The following is a 20,241-nucleotide window of genomic DNA, read 5'->3' on the forward strand; positions in this document are numbered from 1 at the left end:
AGAAGCTCCTACATAGAAAGGCTTAATTTCTGCAAATTGCAGTATTTGGAGACTAGGCACCTATGAGGTGATCTGATTGAGGTGTATAAGGCCTTGGATGGTTTGAGCAGACTTAATGCTGATGGGATTCTTCCGCTTGCTCAGATTAAGAACCTGAGGGACACAGATTCAAATTGAGGAAAGACAGTTGTAGAATAGCGTGCGAAAGGTTGCCTTTAGCCAATGGGTAGTTGATTGCTGGAACAGACTTCCATCTGTTGTTGTGGAGTTTGATAACTTAAATAAATTTAATACTGAACTAGACAAATATTTGGAGTGACCAGATGGGTGAAATGGGATGGTTTTTTTTTTTTTTTTTTTTTTTGGCTGATGCTGTATAAGCTTGCTTTCTTGCTTCATATGCTTCAACTAATGCATCAAACAGCCCTCATATATTAAACTTGGATTCAGATCTTGGAGGTGGTAGATGACTTTCATCAACCGGTGAAATACCACCACTTTGCTTACGGCTTGAAGTGGTGAAACCCATGTTTAGTCTCTAGAGCAAAGTTTCCGGCATCCCCCCCCCCATACTTCTCCTTCAACCCGTGCACAGTAATATGTACTATAGGTTTGATACCTTTCGTGTTTGGGGTTTTCATAAAAAAAAAAAAAAAAGATCAGATAATACAGATTAACAACCATTATGAGACTTTCAGTAGTTTTATCTCTTATTAATATCCTGAATTATCCATTTTAAATTATTAGGTTTTCCCTGATTAACCAGAAGCAGGTTTTTTTAATAGTTAACTCGAGGAATTACATCAACCTTCTGGTGTGGAACATTAACATACAATAGTGAAGTTCTTGTACAAATCAGGAAGATGGTGGAAGAAGGGAAGGTTTGTATTATCAGCTCTTATAATTTATTTAATTAAATACACCAAAACTTCCTACCTGCATGAATTCACTTTTATTGCAGTGTCTTAAAATGTGACAAACTTCTCAGACCACAATAGTGTGATTCAGATTTTAATAAAAATTGAAAACTGAATCACACTACTGTGGAAAGTGGAATTATTAAAGATTAGCAAGACCTTTATCAAAGTTATTTTTTTATTAAAAAGTGGATTGCTGTTGTCGATTCCTTCAGTCATACATACTTTGCCATTTCATAGGGTATGCCAGTTCATGTGGTATATTACATATGTTCAGAGTCAAATCAGCATGTTGCATAGGTCAAAAAAGCCTGGAATGACTTTTCGAATTGACTAAGTTCTCAGTGAAGAGGCCTTTTGCCCTCTAGGTGATGTTCAAAAATTTATAACAATAGCAGGTGCTGGTGCCCTTAGTTTTTTTACCAATCAGCTTTTTTTTTTGGAGAAAAAAAGGAAAGAATTTAAAATGAGATACTACAAACTATTCAGAAAAAGAATAAAATATTATTCTTAATTCTGACTTTATATTTTATAATAAATTAAAAAAACATTATTAGAAACAAGTCTTATGATCCAAAAAATATATATTTCTGAAATACAGTATCACCTCGGGTGAGCAAAAGTGGATTAGTGGGGGGCTGGACCAAACTCCTTGGAAAGTTACCATACAGTAATCGTTTTGTTTTGTTTTGTTTTTTGAAAAACATAGGGCTGTAAATATATACATGTATATATATATTTTTTTTGTGGTTAAACTTTTCAAATTAAAAGATAGTTAATGATGAAGTTTGAAAATGGAAATGAATACTAAAATTCATACTGATGTAATTCTAATAGATATAATTATTATTATATTATTTATTTCCAATTATTTTTATAACAATTTATAAATATAAAAATTTATTATAAAATAATATTTAATTCACTTTCCTTTCCTACTTCACTTGCTCTTTTACTTATAGACTGTATAGTAGCAGCCTTGAGTTTATTCAGACTATATGTGAACAGCATACTCTGTTAGCAGTGAGGAAAAAAATTTAAGAAAAAAATAAATTTATAATTTATATCTGTATTCACTTTCTTTTCCTGCTTCACTAATGCCTTTACTTCTGAAACAGACTTTATCTGGCAATAGCCTTCAGTTTATTTTTGTGGTTGTAGGATTATACCCAAATAGCACACTTTGCTAATGATGGGTAACTTTTCTGCACTGCTTGCAGTAAAAACTGATTTTCAAGTAGATGTGTAGCTATATAACTATTTCCAAGAACATGAGCATAGCCAAAAATGCATGTGTACCTTGTATGCACAAAAGATGTTTTATTTTGAGAAAAATCAACCTTGGCTTGGAAGAGGTTAGTGAAACCCAAAAAAAATCATACCGGCATAGCACATATCCATAATCATGAGTGGTGGTTTCAACGTTAACTTCAGATCAGAAGAAACTAAGCCGTTAATTACTTTCCTGCAAGAAATGTTTGACCTAACTCTAAACACTAATCCCTCAATTTCAACCACAACATTGAGTACCTCAGTCGACGCTGTTTTCCAGGGACATTTAGATACGTTCAAGTAAATGTCTCTTGCTTTAGTTATTATAAATCCATTGTATCTTGTCTTCCTGCTGAAATTATGTATCAATAAAATATTTGTTTCTTTTATTTCATAATCAATATATACAAATTAAAATACCTAAAAGAAATGCAAAGGATGTTTCACATAAAACCATCTACCGCCCAAAGTGACATCATTTGCTTCAGTCTGAAATATATAGCATGAACGATATAACATTTTATTATCATGCCCACTACTTACTCTACTGAATCAATGTTAGTGACTGAGTTAGTTATTGGCATCATTTAAAAATGCAAAACATTTCTGTTTCACGTTTTCATTACCACGGTACTTCAGTCTGCTATGTCATTTAGGAAGTGACATCATTTGTGTCATTTCGCATTTTCGTGACATTTTGTAGGTGCAGCCAAAGATGTTTTCACATTAAAAAAAAAAAAAAAAAATGCAGTCCCAAGGAAAAGAAGAATCATGAATAATGTGGAACTCAGAACTTGCATTGACCAGCAAAGTTAAATAACTGAACTAAATTATCCTCCAAATAAGTATACAAATTTGTTCAAGCGATTTAAGAAATTATATATATGGCGCCTCCATAGCCAGGTGGGAAGGAGCAGCAGTCCGTAGCACACGGTTTTTGATTAGACCGGGGTTCGAGCCCGTCACCACCAAATACGGACGGAGGATGCGGAAAGGTCAGGGGAATGACCACCGCATATTCCTGGAGCAATATGGCCTTAGTTGCTAATGCTCCTAAAAACCAAACAACAAACAACAACAAACAAGAAATTATATAAATTATTTCAGAAGTTCAGTAATGTTTAAGCATTTCACTTTTCCATGGAAACTTTATCACAGCTCAGGAAGACAGCATAAAAATGCAGTCCCAAGCTGTGACGAAGTAGTCTATACTATCATATGTTAGTCATGCTTTTTTTTTTTTTTTTTTTTTATGTGAACCCCAAACACGAGAGGTATTAGAACCTATAATACTTAGTACCGTGCTTGGGTTGGAGGTTGAGAAGACGAAGAAGATATTTGTTGACATTGGACTTGAACTTCTATGAAATACGTATGAAGGAAGGTTGTTCCAGAAAACGGCAGTTGAATGAATAAATGAGGAAGATGAAAAGTTGGTTCTGTGGGTTTGAAGTTGGACAGTAAATGGAAGTTGGCTGGTGGCGGCACGTGTTCAGACTCTTTTGAAAGAGAGAGCGGGAATTATAGAAGCCAATTCAGAAGAAGTGTCCATGGAAATATCTGTAGAAGAGGCATGCAGCAGAAACAGTACGTCTATGAGAAAGCGAGTGGAGAGACTCTGTTAGAGTTGAATCATTAATTAACCTAACTGCCCTCTTCTGAATGGAATCAAGAAGCCTGAGAGAGGTTTTGGGGCACCACCCCAGATGTGGGAACAATATTCTATGGCAGGGCGGATTTGCGATTTATACAGAGTGAGCAGCTGTTTGGAAGAAAAGTAACACCAAGAGCAAAAGAGAAAACCAAGTTTTTTAGATGCAGAGGAAGCAATATTTGTAATGTGCTTTTGCCGAGAGAGATTAGAAGTCAGGGTAATCCCCAAAAGAGAGATATCAACTTGCCTAGAAATCTTTATCAATTCTGATAGAGATTTCTAGTCAAGAAATCGGAGTGTCACTAAAGATAAGCATAGGAGCAGAAGAATCCTTTTTTGCGAGATATAAGACAAGACTGAGTTTTAGAAGGGTTGAAACCAACTGAGTTGTCTTTGCCCCACTGGAGAATTACCTGAAGATTGGCATTTAAGGAATTGATAGCAGATTTTCGAGAAGTTGAAGCTGATTGAGCAGGACAAGGTTTCTCAAAATGGAAAGTGGAATGCAATATGCTATCATTGACAAAACTATGGATAGGATTTCCAGTCAATGGAAGGTCATTAATATACAAGAGGAAAAGAGTGGGGGAAAGAACTGAACCTTGGGGGACACTGGTATTAGTGGAGAAGTTAGAAGACAGAGAGCCATCTACCATCACCCTCAGTGAGCGATCAGAGAGAAAACTGGATAACCAATTACTAAAAACAGTTGGCAAACCATAAGATGGAAGCTTGTTTAGAAGACCTTTATGCCAAACATGATCAAAAGCCTTTGAGATGTCAAGAGCAACTACTTGTGTTTCACCGAACCTTTCCATTGAATTAGTCCATAAATGGGTAACATAAGCCAGAATATCACCAGTGGATCGACACGGATGGAATCCATACTGACGATCGTTGATCAGATGGAAGGTTTCTAGGTAGTTTAAGAGGTGGCGGTTAATTGATTTCTCCATTACTTTAGAAAGAGTAGAAGTAATTGCAATGGGACGATAATTGAATGGGAGCAATTTGTCACCCTTTTTAGGAACTGGCTGGATATGAGCAAATTTCCAAGCAGAAGGAAAAACACCTTTGGAATAACAAAGTGAAAAAAGGCGGCAAAGAATAAGAGTAAGTTCAGAAGCAGAGGTTTTGAGAACAAGTGGAGAAATACCATCAGGACCTGGAGCTTTCTTAGCATCAAGGTTCATCAAAATCCTTCTGATATCCTTTTGATGGAACCCCAAAGGAGGCATTGAATGGAGCGTGTTGGGAATGGTGGGAGGGGTTTAACCAAGATCATGACTTTTGCTGGAAGAAAAATCGGATGCTAGCAGGTCAGCTTTATCCTTGGCTGAAGTGACAACAGAACCATCTGGTTTGGACAGAGATGGGCAAAAGTTGCGGGCCGATAGCTTTGGCAAGAGACCAGAATGCTCGGCTACCATTAGGGCAATAAGCAAGTTTTCTACTCTTAGCCTGTTCAAACTCTAGTTTGGATTGATTAATAACTGCTTTACAATTGTTGCGAGCTTTGGTGTAGGCAGAAAATGAAACCGAAGAATTAGAAACAAGCCAATTACGATATGCAACATTCTTCTCTTGAACAGCCTTAGCACATTTATTAGAAAACCAAGGTTTAGATAAAGGACGAGATTTTAAAGTGGAGTGTGGGATAAAGGATTCCATTCCTGCAAGAATAATTTCACTGACACGATCTGAGCTAACGTTGACATCGGAACTTTTGAAACAGTAATCCGACCAAGGAAAAGAAATCTCGCAGGTCATCCCATTTTGCATTCTTGTAAGGCCAAACAACACGAGGTTGGGAATAGCCATGAGATAAAGGTTCCATTGGAGAAGAGACAATCACCAAGTTGTGATCTGAAGTGCCTAAAAGACCTCTCACTTCGACTGTGTACTTAGAAGGATTGTTTGTGAGAAAAAGATCAAGCGTATTGGCTGTATGATTAGGATTCCAAATTGCCAAGTCTCTGACAGGGAATATCAGAACGGACATATGCACAAGTACCACCTTTGGGGCAAAAGGAATCATACAGTGAATAATTTGGGCATCTGAGATGAGCAGTAGTTGAATCAACCGATAACTGAGATTCTGTCAGAAAAAGTACACGGGGTTTGGCAGACTGCAAATGGAAATGGACATCATTGAGATTAGAATTGAGACCACATATATTTGTGAAATGAATTAGGAAGTGCTTGGGAGGTTTAGATCTTTTCGCAGATAAGCTTGCTCTATTAGTTTGACAATTCATGGTGTATTCAATAGTAAGAAAAAGTGGGTGGGACGTGCTGTATGAAGTAATGAAATTTTTGGATATGCCGTACACGTGGTAAGAATATACCCAGATCCTTGACATAAAGTGGCCTCGACAATGCTCCTTGCATACACACTACTTGGACTCCCTCCAGTCACTATCTGGCAGATTAGAGGTAGCAAGATTATACACTAGCTGATCCAGAAGCCTCCTAGAGAGTTACCAATAGGTTCGTTCTGGTGTACTAACTAGCGGCCGGCCTGCGAACACCGTTTTAGAGCTGTACCCTCGAAATGTAAGGAATATTGGATCTCGCCACGACATTCATCATAACCTCAAAAGTCATCAATCATACTGCATGATGGAAGAGATAGGGAAGGGTTTACCGGAACTTAGCTCTAGAGACTAAACATGGGTTCCACCACTTCAAGCCTCCAATAAGCAAAGTGGTGGTATTTCACCAGTTGATGAGTCATCTACCACGTAGTACTGCCTCGTAACATAGAGGGGCAGCGTTCCTCCATATGGTGTGGGCACCACACCTCGACCCCTGCTTACGTTGGTTCACACCTGGGTGGTCACCCACCATGTACTTGTGCATGGAGGTTATACCCAGGATTACTAACAGTCCCACCGTCGTGAAGGTGCAAGCAGTGGATTTGGCTGTCACAGACAGTCTACACTTTGCCGAAATTGGGTCCACTTGACTTGAGTGTCTCCCGAATATCAGTTCCATCAGCGTTTTAGACTCCCAGGTAGCAAGTACAGCTTGTCTGGCATATCTGAGAGTATGTCTATGATAACCTCAAGACCTAGTCTATACTAGTATAGATGCTAGTCTATACTGATATAATGATATACTGATATGCTAGTCTATACTGATGAAAAGAGGGTTATTTTTACTTTTTTTTTTTTATCAAGTTTTTTAACCAATTCACTGTTTTATTACTGGGCTTTGCAAATTTTGAGAATAGCTGTCTCAATAATTCCATTGAGAGATTTTTTTTTTAAATGGTGCGTCTGGAAAGATCCGCTCTGAATGATCCCATGTTCATATGTCAAATGTAAGTGTGACACTAAGAGAAATGTACAGATTGGCTTTTTCAAATTAGAAGAAAGAAATACTAACTTTCTTCACATTTCTCCCAATCTTAAAATAAAAGCATTTAGTTTTTTAAAACTAGGTGTTCCATAGGTACAATGATGATATAACAGCAATTTTCTTACTGGTAGAACTAGGTCTGTGGTCAGAAGCAGATTTTAATTCTTAGTTTCATGGCTTTCTTTTGAAATCTACTCTAATTTATTTTGCACTTTTGGGAGTGGTATAAATTTAAGCCCATTTACACAAAAAAATGTTTATGAGTGACACTTGCCCAATTAATAACCTTTAAATTAGGCAAGAAACTGTTCGCTGTATGATATCTTTTATTTTAACATAATAATGGATATAACTCTAAACATGAATGTTTTTAATATTTAAAATATTTATATTTTAAAATGATTTCTAGTATATTTTGAAATAATTTTTTAAATAAAAGCACCTATTGATACACTTTGTACATAGGTGCACCCACTTGTAAAACTCTTCTCTTATCAAGAATATATGAGAAGAGTGGGATGGTATACATTGTGTACCATTCAGTATTGTTTGCATAATGCCAAGAAACAATCAGACTCGCACACTTCAAATATTATATATCATTATATTTATTTGAATTTGAAGAAATATAAAGGATACAATAATGAATACAACACTGTGTACAAGTGCAAATTGAAAATAATGGCTAAAGAAGTTTACAGTGATTTTCCTCTAGTTTTTTAGACAAATTTTTACATTTTAAAATGCTTGTTATGCTAGATACTTTAATATTTTTCATTCATTTTTTTCCTGTTTAATTCCATGCTTTGCATTGTAATTAGCATTGGTATTAGTGAAGGCATATGATGCAAGAAAGCAAGCTTATAACACAGCATTAGGCAAAAAAAAAAAAAAAACACTTCTCATTTCACCCATCTACTTGCTCCAGATGTTTGTCTAGTTCTGCCTCAAATCTATTTAAGCTATCAACTTCTACGACAGATGAAAGTGGTTGTTGCAGCAATCAAGGAAGGAGCAGCAGCAGTGCATAGCACATGCTTCTTGATTAGACCGGGGTTCGAGCCCGTCACCACCAAATACAGAGGATGCGGAAAGGTCAGGGAATGACCACGGCATATCCCGGAGCAATATGGCCTTGGTTGCTAATGCTCCTAAAAACCAAATAACAAACAATCAACCCCCCCACTGGCTAAAGGCAAACTTCTGCACATATATCCTACAATTGTCTTTCCTCAATTTGAATTTATGCCCTCTCAGGTGATTTATTCTGAGCAAGAGGAAGAATCCCATCGGCATTGAGCATGCTCAAACCATTCAAGGCCTCAATCCAATTATACACCTCAATCAGATCACCTTGCAAGTATCTAGTCTCCAGACTGTTATTTGCAAAATTAAGCCTTTCTTTGTAAGAGCAACCCTTTTTGTTCCATTCACTAATCTTGTTACCCTTCTCTGTACTCGTTCCAGCAGCTCTACACCTTTCTTAAAATGAGGCCTCCAGCCCTGTATACAGTACTCAAGGTGTGGCCTGACCATTGCCTTATACAAGGGGATAATCATCTCCTTATCCCTTCTAGAAAAATTCCTATATATCATTGACAAGGCACCATGATCTACCCTTGCAGACCGTCTGCACTGCTCATAAAACTTCATATCTGACTGCACAATTACACCCAGGTCCTTTTCATTCTCTACCACATAGTTAATACGTTACTGTGGGGTTAATGCTTCCCATATGCAGTACTTTACATTTATCAATGTTAAAGTTCAGTTGCCACCTCTCACCCCATCTGCTCAACTTTTCTAGATTCTGTTACTGTCTTTAGTGTCATTAACAACCCTGCTGACCTTTGTATATTGTCTGCAAACTTAGACATTACGCATGATATACCATCATCAATATCATTAATAAATATAGAAAATAACAATGGGCCCAACACTGAACCCTGGGGACTCCACTAATAACATTAATCCACGAAGAGCAGTGTCCATTGATTTCTTCCACTCAACCATCCCTTTATTTATAGCAACAATTTGCCTCCAATGCCACATTGCTCCAATTTGTATAGCAGTCTTCCATGTGCAACAGTATCAAAACCATTCAAAGATCCAAATATATAATACCAAAATTATTCTTTGCATCCAGTTCCTTTGTGACCGCATCATAGTATCCAATCAAATTGGTCAGACAAGGCTTCCCCTTAACAAACCCATGCTGTGCCCAAGCTATAACTGAAGTCTTGTCTAGGTGATTCTGCAGTGCTTTTTTAACTAGTGTCTCCATTAATTTCCCTGGAACAGAAGTTAATTTCTTTGCTGCCTCCTTTAATATAACTGTATAGATCCCATCCACCCCATGTTCCTTTCCTATGTTTATCTTCAACAATTGATCCTCCACTTTGCTCTCGGTTATTACAAAATTATCTAGCTTACTGCCAATGTTTAATTCACCTCTGGTGTTCCCCTCCCGGAATAACTCCTCCTGTGTGAATGTAAATGCAAAATATTCATTTAGTTTGTTAGCTACCTGAGCAGGATCATCAACAGTTGACCCATCGATATCAAGTGGACCAATCTGATTCATCCCCTTCCTTCTAGAGTTTACATAAGTAAAGAACTCTTTGCTGTTTTTCTTTGCATCCTTTGCCAAAGATTTCTTGTAATCTGCCTTTGCCTGCCTAACTTCCTTTGTGACTTGGTTACAGACCAGCTTATATCTATCATAGGCTCTCGTGTCACCTGTTAATTTATATATACCCCATGCATTTTTCTTCTCTGCCACAAGCCACACTAATTCATCTGACATCCATTTAGGCCTAAACTTTGAACAGTATTTCTTAGTTGGTATGAAAAACCTAGTAGCTTCTAAGATTAATTCTTTGAATGCTTCCCGTTTGGAATTTGCTGTTGGTAACATTGCCAGTTGGTCCCACCGTATAGAATTTAAATACATCTCAGACCACTGTAGTCACTTTTACGAAAGCAAAAACTCTTCCCTTTACCCCTGATGGTAGTTATCACTTTGAGTAAATCCCACTTTAGCACACAGTGATCACTGTCACCTAGTGGTTCCTTTATCTGGAAATTCTTAATGCATGAATATTCACTGCTGATAATTAGATCAAGAGTATTATTCCCTTTGGTTGCATCTTGAACATGCTGCTGTAGAAAACAGTCATCCAATAAATCCAAAAAAGTCTTGCTATGTGTGAGTGACCAATCATCAAGTTCCAGTTAATATCTGTAAAGTTAAAATCCCCCATTATAAGACACTCTGATTTACTGGTCCACTATTTCTCTGTACAGTTTATTGTACTCATCAGAATTATTAGGCCTATAACACACTCCTACTCTGAATTTTGCTTTTCCAGAGCCTATGTCATACCAAACTGACTCGACACTGCTCTGTCCACCCATGTCGACTGGCTGTACTTCCTTGGATTTTATGTCTCTCTTAACTAATGGTACAACTCCTCCTACCTTCCTATCCTTCCTCTTCACATTGTATTCCCCAAATTCCATTTCTGCATTCCTTATATCGGTGCAACACCACATCTCTGATATCCCAAAAATATTTGCCTTTGATGTTCTCAACCCCTCAAATTCATCAAATTTATTTACCAAACTCCTAGCATTGGTGTACATGCAAGTACACATGCATTAACCCATCCCATATATTTACTTGTTCTGCAATGACTCCCAACACTCTCTGAAATCCCCTGCACCTTGTTTTCCAGGCTGCTGCTGATTCCAATAGAAGCAGTGCAAGAATCACTTTCACCTCTGCCAGCGGCTACTGTTAATCTATTAGTCCGTGTTTCTTCCCCCCCCCAAGCTAGCAGTTTTCCAACCTACCTAACACTGCTTCGATAGCATTAGCAAATATTCTTGCACCCTTTCTATTTAAGTGTATCCCATCCCTGCAGAAGCAGTCTGTCCTGTTAACAAGCACAAACCAGGCTGAGAAAAATTCTCCCCCTTAGCCTTGCACAATCTCTCCAGGGCCATATTGATCGACAAGGCTCTCGTTATATGCTCCGTCCTATTGTGTCTGAGCAGAATTGCAGACACTTTCAAATTCAACCCTAACTCAGTTTTTTTTTTCATCATTGATCTGTACTCGTTAATAATTCTGCCAGTCTCTTACTCTAATAATATCATTAGTGACAATGTGTACAACAGTATCACCTTTTGTGCCCTTAAAAGATGATATCTTCTCTACAACATCATCAACCTTTGCCCCAGCAGACATAATGTTAAGATATTTAATTGTAATGGCAGTAATTAGTTTTTATTTATTTTTAACTCATGTTATGATTTTAACCTGCCGTATTTTACAAGCTTATAATGCTGCCATGTGAGAGTGTTTCTGAATGAAAATATTTTTATTATTATTATGACTGTTTCAAAACAGTCATAATAATTCATATTATTATTATGACTGTTTCAAAAATAAATTATGTTCATAGTGGCAGCAATTAATTTTTTGGAGAATTTAAGAAATGGTGTTCTAATAACTATAATGTAATTTTAAAACTTTTCTAATCATGTTCCTAAAACCATAATTTTCAAATAAAGTGAGCAGCACAGATAATCTTCTATGACAACAGTGAAAATTGTACCGATGGAAAAGTATAGCGTTTCACACTGTCTCAATAAATTGTATACATGTTTTAGATTTTTGTATCCCCCCTCCCATAAAGCCCTGCTGCTTTTCTAATATCCAGATCAGCGTTCCTACCAATGATGTACAGTGTCATCACAAATGATATACAGTATATAGCATTATCAGAAACTACAAATCATAAATTTGATTCATTATATAATTTTACAATAGAGGAGAAGATACCAGTGTATGCGTTATTTGTTTATCATTTTGAGGAAGATAAAAACATCATTAAAAGCTTGTTGGTCCCCGAGAATCTGCTGCAAGGTAAGTTTATTAGAGGAATATAGATGTGAAGAGAAAACTGTTTGTCGTTCTCTCAAATATAATGGTCATTCAATGATCAAGTGGTTTAATATGAGTTGAGTTTGACAGTTGCTGCATAGTGGAGGGTCATCCTGAGTGAGTAAATAACTATGAGTTAGGTGGGTATGTCCTATTCACATTCTGGCAAGTACAACTTCTTCCTTTCTATTGCCTCTTAGGCTTGATAGCCACTGCTTGTGATCGTTTTTAATCTGAAAGAGCTTATTGCTTTTTTGTTCTTGCCAAAATCAGTAATTTGCTGGATCTGAATGGTCCATTCCTGGTTTTGGGAAAGCTAATACAATGGAATGACACCAACTGGTAGGGTAGTAGTCTTCGTCAAAGATTCTATTATACTGTTTTAGCAGAGCAGAATGGAATCCTTCACTCAAATGATATATCATGGTATAGTATACTCCATCAGGACCAGCAGCACTATTTTTGGATCTTGCAAGTGCACTACATAACACTGCCACGGTAAGGTGTACATTATATGGAAGCTGTCGTGAAGTACTGAAAGTGAGATTATATTTTTCTGCTTATATGTGCCTGGAAACTTGGCTCAAATGCAGTTACAGCTGAGATAGTTTCAAAGGTTTCACCTAATGTATAAGAAATATCAAGATGATCGCAGATTTCTTTGCCTTTTATAAGTATTATTGGAGTGGTTATAGGAGGATATTTTCCATTAATTCTTCGAACTTTAGTCCAAACGATTCTGATATTTGTGGTTCTGTTTATAGTGGAGGCATATTTGGACATGTTTTCTTTTTCGCTTATTCATTGTATATGACGAGATTTAGCTCTAGCTTTCTTGAACTGTATGAGATTGGCTGTGGTTAGGTATTTACGAAATAAGTTCCAGTATCTATTCTTCTCTTTTTTGGCATGCTGCAGGCTTCTTTCCACCATATAGGACCAGGGTATGTCTGGTGGAATAGGACCAGGGTATGTCTGCCAGGGGCAAAGGTTGATGACATTGTAGAGCGGATATCATCTTTTAAGGGCACAAAAGGTGATATAGTTGTACACGTTGGCACGAATGATATTAAGAGTAGGAGACCGGCGGAATTACTTAGCAAGTACAGGTCACTGCTGAAAAAAAGCCGTGAATTAGGGTTGAACTTGAAAGTGTCTGCAATTCTGCCCAGACACGATAGGAGGGAGTATATGATGAGAGCCTTGTCGATCAATTCGGCCCTGGAGGGATTGTGCAAGGCTCAAGGGGTAGAATTTTTTTCAGCCTGGACTGTACTTGTTAACAGGAGAGATTGCTTCTACAGGGATGGGATACACTTAAATAGAAAGGGTGCAAGAATTTTTGCTGATGCTGTCGAGGCAGTGTTAGGTGGGTCGGAAAACTGCTAGTTGGGGGGGATACAAGGACTAATAGATTAACAGTAGCCACTGGCAGAGGTGGAAGTGATTCTTGCACTGCTTCTATTGAAATGAGCAGAAGTCTGAAAAACAAGATGCAGGATATTTCAGAGACTGCTGGTAGTCATTGCGTTACAAGTAAACACATGGGTTGTGTTAGGGTAGCTAAGAATAGAAACAGGTGCATGTATACCTGCGTGTACACCAATGCTAGGAGTTTGGTAAATAAATTTGATGAATTTGAGGTATTGCTCAAAACATCAAAGGCAGATATTGTTGGGATATCAGAGACGTGGTGTCACACAGATATAAGTAATGCGGAACTGGAATTTGGGGAATACAATGTGTATAGAAAGGATAGACAGGACAGGAGGGGAGGAGGGGTTATGCTATTAATTAAGAAACACAAAGTCCAAGGAAGTGAAGCCAGTCGACATTGATGGACAGGGCAGTGCCGAATCAGTTTGGTGTGACATAAGCATAGGGAAATCAAAATTGAGAGTAGGAGTGTGCTATAGGCCTAATGACTCTGATGAGTATAATAAGATATTGTACAGGGAAATAGAGTGGGCCAGTAAATCAGAGAGTCTTATAATGGGGGATTTTAATTTCCCAGATATTGACTGGAATTTGTGGGTTGGTCACTCGCACACTAGCAAGGCTTTTGTGGATTTATTGGATGATTGTTTTCTACACCAGCATGTTCGTGAGGCAACAAGAGGGAGCAATACTCTTGATCTGATTATCAGTAGTGACTCTTCATGCATTAAGAACCTGCAGATAAATGAACCACTAGGTGGCAGTGATCACAGTGTGTTGAAGTGGGATTTACTCAAGGAGGTAACTACCATCAGAGGTAAAGGGAAGGGTTTTTGTTTTCGTAAAGGCGACTATGATGGTCTGAGACAGTATTTAAATTCTATACAGTGGGACCAACTGATGATGTTACCAACAGCAAACTCAAAATGGGAAGCATTCAAGGAACTAATCTTGGAGGCTACCAGGCTTTACATACCAACTAAGAAATATTGTTCAAGGTTTAGGCCTAAATGGTTGTCAGATGAACTAATGAGACATGTGGCAGAGAAGAAAAATGCATGGGATACATATAAATTAATGGGTGACATGGAAGCCTATGATAGATATAAGTTGGTCTGTAACCAAGTCACAAAGGAGATTAGGCAGGCAAAGGCAGACTACGAAAAATCCTTGGCAAAGGATGCAAAGAAAAACAGAAAAGAGTTCTTTACATACTTGAACTCGAGAAGGAAAGGGATGAATCAGATTGGTCCACTGGATATTGATGGTTCAACAGTTGAGGATCCTGCTCAGGTGGCTAACAATCTAAACGAGTATTTTGCATCTACATTCACGCATGAGGAGTTATTCAGGAAGGAGAATGATGTAGGTAAAGTAAACATTGGCAGTGAGCTGGATGATTTTGTAATAACTGAGAGGAAAGTGGAGGAGAGATTGTTGAGGATAAACATAAAAAAGGCACCTGGGGTGGATGGGATCTATCCAGTTATATTAAAGGAGGCAGCAAAGGAAGTATGCAAACCCTTAGCCATAATTATGAGAGCTTCTTTGGACTCAGGGGAGGTACCCATAGACTGGAGATGTGCAAATGTAACCCCAATTCACAAAGGAGGATCAAAGGCTGACACAAGTAATTATAGACCTGTTAGTTTAACTTCTGTTCCAGGTAAATTAATGGAGGCACTGGTTAAAGAAGCACTGCAGGATCATCTAGACAAGAATTCAGTTATAGCTCAGACGCAGCATGGTTTTGTTAAGGGCAGGTCTTGCCTGACCAATTTGATTGGATACTATGATGTAGTCACAAAAGAACTGGATGCAGGGAATAACTTTGATATTATATATTTGGATCTTAGAAAGGCTTTTGATACTGTTGCACATGGAAGACTGCTGCACAAATTGGAGCAGTGTGGCATTGGAGGCAAATTGCTGCTATGGATAAGGGGATGGTTGAGTGGCAGAAGACAGAGAGTGGTAATCAATGGACACTGCTCAACGTGGACTAATGTTATTAGTGGAGTTCCTCAAGGTTCAGTGTTGGGTCCGTTGTTGTTTTCGGTGTTTATGAATGATATTGATGATGGGATATCAAGTTTAATGTCCAAGTTTGCAGATGATACAAAGGTTGGCAGGGTCGTCAAGGACACTACTGACGCTATGCTGCTGCAACAGGATCTAGAAAAGTTGAACAGATGGGCTGAGAGGTGGCAAATGAAGGTTAACATTGACAAATGTAAAGTACTACATATGGGAAACAGTAACCACAGTGCAACGTATCAACTCTGCGGTACTACACTGACAGTGGTGGAGAATGAAAAGGACCTGGGGGTAATTGTGCAGGCAGATATTAAGTTCTCTGAGCAGTGCAGACGAGCTGCAAGAGTAGCTCATGGTGTCTTGTCAATGATATACAGGAATTTTTCTAGCAGGGATAAGGAGGTGATTATTCCCTTGTATAAGGCAATGGTTAGGCCACATCTTGAGTACTGTATACAGGTCTGGAGGCCTCATTTCAAGAAGGATGTAGAGCTGCTGGAACGGGTACAGAGAAGGGCAACAAGATTAGTAAATGGAACAAAGGGTTGCTCTTACGAAGAAAGGCTTAAGTTTTGCAAATTACAGAGTCTGGAGACTAGGCACCGGCGAGGTGATCTGATAGAGGTGTATAAGGCCTTGAATGGTTTGAGCATGCTCAATGCCAATGGGATTCTTCATCTTTCTCAGAATAATCACCTCAGAGGGCATAAATTCAAATTGAGGAAGGACGGATGTCGGATAGATGTGCGGAAATTTGCCTTTGGCCAGCGGGTGGTTGGTTGGTGGAACCGACTTCCATCACTTGTTGTTGAAGTTGATAGCCTAAACAAATTTAAAGCTCAACTGGACAGGTATTTCGAACGAACGGAGGGGTGAAATGGGAGAGGGTTTTTTTTTTTTTTTTTTTTGGGTTGATGCTGAATAAGCTTGCTTTCTTGCATCGTATGCCTCTACTAATGCTAATGCTAATGCTAATGCTAATATTTTTGGGTGGGAGCAGGTTTTCATGAATGATCTGGGTATACCGGTTTCTGCAGCTGCTATTTGCTGAGTTATGTAAGTTATGGCAGAGTCAACGGTGAGAGTCTCAATGGTCTGAATATCTAGACGTGCCAGTTTTTGATATTTCTTCCAGTTAGCTTTGTCGAATTTCCAAACAGTTTTTATTTCAGTTTGAGGAGGAGAGTTATTCAACAGTGTGCATATTACTGGAAAGTGGTCACTATTTCGCAGGTTGTCAGTGACCATCCAATCAATAAGCGGAAAGAGGTTTGGCAAGCATATTGAAAGATCAATTGCAAAAGTTGACCTTGAGGAAAGATGCACGTACATCCCATTGTTTAATAATGTTAAGTTGTGCCTTTCAAGAAATTTTTCAATTAACTGACCTCTCTTATCAAGGTGCGAGGAACCCCATAAGGGGTGATGCCCATTCCAGTCACCCAAGATAGAGAAAGGTGGTGGCAGCTGGGTAACTAAATCATCCAAATCTGCTAAAGTGTATGAATAATTTGGTGAAAGGTATATGGAAACAACCATTACCAAACAATTCTCAACAATAACTCTAAAGTTGTTTGCAGTGCGACAGGTCTGAAAGGAGTTCTGGAGTTGACTAGCAATGCTACACCTCCATGTGCTGTATTAGAGTCTTCCTATCCTTTCTAAGCATTATATGATGTTTTATGCTCATAGATATTTTAGGGGTCAGGTTTGTTTCCGGTAGACAAAGAAAAGCAGGCTTATATTCGGTAATTAAGTCATAAACATAGTCTAAGTTAGCTCGGAGTCCGCTACAATTTCATTGAATGATTCTATGCATTTTTGAGGATTATCGGGTGTGTCTGCTTGCTTACGAGATGTGGTTTGTTTGCACCTGTCTAGTCTTGTTTTTTCCCTTTGTGGGAAATTTGGTCTAGTGACGGCCATGTCCTCCTCTTCTGCATGAAGTTCAAGAAGTGGTTCATCTCTGTGTGAATTTCTATCTATGTCCATGGTATCAGTACTCAATTTTTGATTACTTCTTTCAGAGCTTGTTTGATTAACTGGCTGTTGTACAGAATTTTTATCTGGCGGTATTGACAATGGTGTATTTACCGAATGAGTTGATTGCTGTTGGGTAGGCTGTTCTTTTAGTGTAGAGAGAACCAACCTTGCCCAGTCAGAAATTGAGATGCTTGACGGAACTGAACAATCTGTTTGTACTGTTATGGCTCGTTGCTTTTTTACAACTGAAGAATAAGATGGCAATTTATTTGAAATTGAAAAATGTCTTTTTGCTTCTTGGTATGGCACCTTGTATTCCACTTTGTACTTTTGTATATTCTTTTCAGTCTGCCACTGGATGCACTACTTTGAAAATGCTGAATGATTTCCCTTACAGTTTGAGCAGTCTGTGTGAACATGCTCTTTTGAACCACAGGTGGTTACACCCCTGCAGACTGCTTGCGAGTGTCCAAATTTTTGGCATTTAAAACACCAAATTGGGTTTGGAATATAAGGTCGAATTTTGCACCTTAAATATCCAGCTTTAACAGTTGTTGGTAAAATTGGTGTTTTAAATGTAAGAATGACCGTTTGGGTAGGAGTAAGAACCCCATCTTTCTTAATGACTATCCTTTTGGCATTTATTACATTTTGATCACTTAATTCCTGAACAATCTCCTCCTCAGATACATTAAGGAGATCCCACTCAGCTATTACCCCTTTAGAGGGGTTTAGGGTGGCATGCGGGGTAACCTTTGTGGGAATTCCACCAAAAGTCGATATTTTTAATACTTTTTCCGAGTACTTATTCTCACTCATCTCCGCTGAAAGGTCTCCAGATTTTAATCTCCAAACCATTTTTGGAGGGCCTGCCACATTTTCAAGACATTTCTGTATTAAGAATGGGGAGAGCTTACTCAAAGGATTATCAGTTAAAGAATGCAGTATCAGAAAAAGAGGAGCAGGGGTTTCTGTTCCTTCTTTTTTCTGCCGTTTTGCATTACCTGCATTTAAGTCATCTCTGTTTGAGAGATCTGGATCATGAGATCCATTTGTTTGTTTGTTTGGTTTTTAGGAGCATTAGCAGCTAAGGCCATATTGCTCCGGGAAATGCGGTGGTCATTCCCTGACCTTTCCGTATTTGGTGGTGCCTGAGATCCGTAAGTGGCATGTCTATTTATGTCCATCTCTGCTCCTTTTTTTTCCCCGGGAGAGTGGTTTTCTTTCCCAGCCCCGCCATGTGGAGGCAGGAGCGGTGCCACCAGTGACCAAGCAGTTTAGAAAGTTAGTTAGGTTAGTACGGATTATATAAATATATATATACAAGGAAAGAAAGGTGTATTTCCTTTATAGATTCTACCTCAAAGCTTTTAAGTAAAGAATCACTTATCAAAAACAAGAATAGAGACACTGGAAAATAAATGTAACTAATCCGCTGAGAAAGAACGCTATGTATCGCACAAAATATTGCTTGGCACTCGGGTCCACTCAGAGTAGTGGAGAAAAAAAAAGTTCTGGGGGTATTGTGCAATCCGGTATGAAGTGTTCTGAGCAGTGCAAATGGGCTGAAAGAGTAGCTCATGGGGTCTTGTCAATGATATATAGGAATTTTGCTTGCAGGGATAAGGTGATTAAGCCCTTGTATAAGGCAGTGGTCAGGCCACACCTTGAGTACTACATACTGGTCTGGAGGCCCAATTTTAGGAAGAATGTAGAACTGCTCAAACAAGTACAGAGAAGGGCAACATGACTGTAGAGGGGAATGAAGGGTCCTCTTACCAAGCCAACCTTATATATCACCTGGTTTTGGCGCATTATAGCCTTGGTTGCTTATAGCCTTAGTCCCAACAACCAACCAACCTCTTACCAAGAAAGGCTTAAGTTCTGCAAATTGCAGCATCTGGAGACGAGGCACCTGTGAGGTGATCTGATTGAGGTGTATAAGGCCTCGAACGGTTTGAGCAGGCTAAGTACTGATGGGATTCTTCCTGTTGCTCAGATTAGGAACCTGAGGGGTCATAAAGTCAAATTGAGGAAAGACAATTGTAGAGTAGATGTGCGCCAATTTGCCTTTAGCCAGTGGGTGGTTGATTGCTGAAACAAACTTCCATCTTCGTTGTGGAAGTTGACAGCTTAAATAAATTCAAGGCTGAATTAGACAAACTTTTGGAGTGAATGGATGGGTGAAATGGGAAGGGGTTTTTTTTGCGGTAGTAAATTTATTTTAAATTTTACTTGCTTTCTGCAGTGTACTGGTGGCCATCTAGTTTTATTTTCTTTTTTAATGTGGAAACAATAATAAACTTTTCAGAAACAGTTGAGTAAGACAGTAAATGTTTATTGAACAAGTGGGAAAGGGAAAACAAGTAACCTGAAACTTTTAACAAATATAACATCTACACATGTTTGATACTATGCTACCCTTCAAGCAAAAAACCAAATAGTTGCAAAAATAGAAACACTAGTCAGTTGATAGGTTCTCATGTGCAATTTCTCTAAAAAAAGAAAAAAAGAACGTTTAAAAAAAAAAAAAAAAACGCTTCAGAAACTATTTCAGTAAAAGTTTTACCATAGTTAGGAAGGTAGATAATTTTCAGATTTTTAACATCTGTAGGGGTGGCAGGTCA

General features: G+C 38.3%; 1 protein-coding gene across 1 annotated transcript in view; it reads left to right on the plus strand.

Moving 5' to 3' along the window:
• Positions 1 to 20,241, plus strand: part of LOC150085540 (NAD(P)H oxidoreductase RTN4IP1, mitochondrial-like) — a 181,424-nt gene that overhangs the window by 158,062 nt on the left and 3,121 nt on the right. Inside the window, exon 8 of the mRNA XM_090373329.1 lies at positions 786 to 881. Within this exon, the coding sequence (XP_090229455.1) occupies positions 786 to 881 (96 nt within the window). The remainder of the gene's footprint in view (positions 1 to 785; positions 882 to 20,241) is intronic.

The sequence above is a fragment of the Mastigoproctus giganteus genome, chromosome 5 (assembly GCF_048544385.1).
Source record: "Mastigoproctus giganteus isolate SK-2022 chromosome 5, ASM4854438v1, whole genome shotgun sequence".
Classification (NCBI taxonomy): domain Eukaryota; kingdom Metazoa; phylum Arthropoda; class Arachnida; order Uropygi; family Thelyphonidae; genus Mastigoproctus; species Mastigoproctus giganteus.